Below are 1,958 nucleotides of genomic sequence, written 5' to 3' on the forward strand. Positions count from 1 at the left end.
TGTGTGTGTGTGTGTGTGTGTGTGTACCTGGTATTTATCACGTTATGGGGACCAAATGTCCCCACAAGGATAGTAATACTAGTAAATTTTGACCTTGTGGGGACATTTTTGAGGTCCCCATGAGGAAACAAGCTTATAAATCATACAGAATGAGTTTTTTTGAGAAAGTAAAAATGCACAAAGTTTCCTGTAAGGGGTAGGTTTAGGGGTAGGGTTGGTGTAGGGCAATAGCACATACAGTATAAAAACCATTACGCCTATGGAATGTCCCCATAAAACATGGAAACACAACATGCGTGTGTGTGTGTGTGTGTGTGTGCGATGTTTGAGCGGCTGCAGTGTCTCTCAGCTGTATCAGTGCAGTGTAGTGTGACGGAGGTTTTTGTGCGGCTCTTTATCACCGTGTGACTATTGCACCAGTGTGGTCACTCTGACAGAAGTAATGTCCTGCATCTTCAGGCCGGACTCCACTGATGGTCAGAGTAAAGTCCGCTCCATGTCCACTTCCTGTGAATCTAGAAGGAGTTCCAGTGAATCGAATGGTGGCACGGTGTATGAGTAGTTTAGTAGCTCCTCCAGGTTCCCTGAAGTACCAAGCCAAGTGGTCATTAAGATGCACCGGCCTGTTGGCTTTGCAGTTTAATTTCACTTCTTGTCCTGGTTGGGCTGCTGTTGTTAACGGTGTCTGAGTGATGACGACCTGTCCTCGGCACTCTAAAAAAGTCACATATACCATGAAATACCAAAGTATGACACATGTTAATTTGTGCAATAAAGATCTAGTCTAATTATACAAACCCTGATAAAATACTACAAGCATCGAAATAAAAATGACGATGGAAGTCATTGTTGTTCTGTGATGATGATGATTCTGATCTGTGTTAAACTACGGGCCTATAAACACTTACAAAAGCACTGAAGCATGTGCTGCCAATGCAAAGTGGTGCTGTATATGTAAATGTTCAGTGTAATTAGAGCAGAAAAGTCACATTTAGGAGCAATAACTCATAAATAGCATCCAGCACTATTAGGAATGTATACAAACATACAGAATCTTCTTTTTATGGGTAATCAAACTCAGTGGCTTTCGAAATATCACAGTAATAAATAACTAATAAAATCTGTCACTTAAGTGCATATACCATGCATCATCAGTCAGGTGTATGCTGGGTTTGCTCTTTTAATATCACTGTCTTAAGCTGCGTTCCAGTTAACATATTTATGGCCTTCCCTTCGTCTTGTGGACTTGGATGTATGTCATTGCTTAAGTTGCACCCAAATGCACGTTGTTTCATGTTACAGTTACAGACACACAAGTATTTCTATTTTGCATAAAGGATGGTTTAAAACTGCTAAACCCAATATTTTGCTACATTATGTATTTTATTGAACATTAAATTTAGGTTTAAAATGCTACATAAAACCTAGTAGTTGTATTTTTATGACGGCAGTAGAGGGACTGTTTTACCTCACTGTACAATATGTTAGGAACTCTTCTGAGCAAACAAGTCTTTAGTCATGTTGCAAATGTGTAAATAAGCTAAGATAGAAACACAAAACCTCAAAGATTTATTAACCCCTTAACTGTGGGACGTTTGGCACTCTTTTTTGTTGTTGTCCTTTTTCTCTATCAAATCTTTTAGTAATCATCATAAATTATACATCATTTGAAACCGTAGAAGCCCAAGATTCATCATGTGAAAACCATTTTGAAATCGCGTTACCATGGAAATGGTACTTTAAAATCTTTTGGCGGTCTCCTCCCCCAAGGGGAGAAGGGTATAACTGCAGCCCGGAGATCTCCAAATGGGGGCGGGAACTCCAAAACGGGGTGGGAGCTCCAAAATAGGGCGTGGCTTCCTCCCATTGACAGACAGGCACATGACACGCATGCGCAATTTTTTCCCCCAATCCACTTCAGTGCAAACTCCGCCCCACAGCTGATTCTAAAGATTTTA

At 40.4% G+C, this 1,958-nt stretch overlaps 1 gene segment (V, D, J or C); it reads right to left on the minus strand.

Moving 5' to 3' along the window:
• Positions 1-397: 397 nt before the first annotated feature.
• LOC107743028 (Ig kappa chain V-III region NG9-like) lies at positions 398-847 on the minus strand. The segment is given in 2 exon segments: positions 398-714; positions 799-847. Coding segments are annotated over 2 exon segments (366 nt in total).
• Positions 848-1,958: the final 1,111 nt, after the last annotated feature.

Source organism: Sinocyclocheilus rhinocerous, unplaced genomic scaffold (assembly GCF_001515625.1).
Source record: "Sinocyclocheilus rhinocerous isolate Xijiao unplaced genomic scaffold, SAMN03320098_v1.1 scaffold647, whole genome shotgun sequence".
NCBI lineage: Eukaryota > Metazoa > Chordata > Actinopteri > Cypriniformes > Cyprinidae > Sinocyclocheilus > Sinocyclocheilus rhinocerous.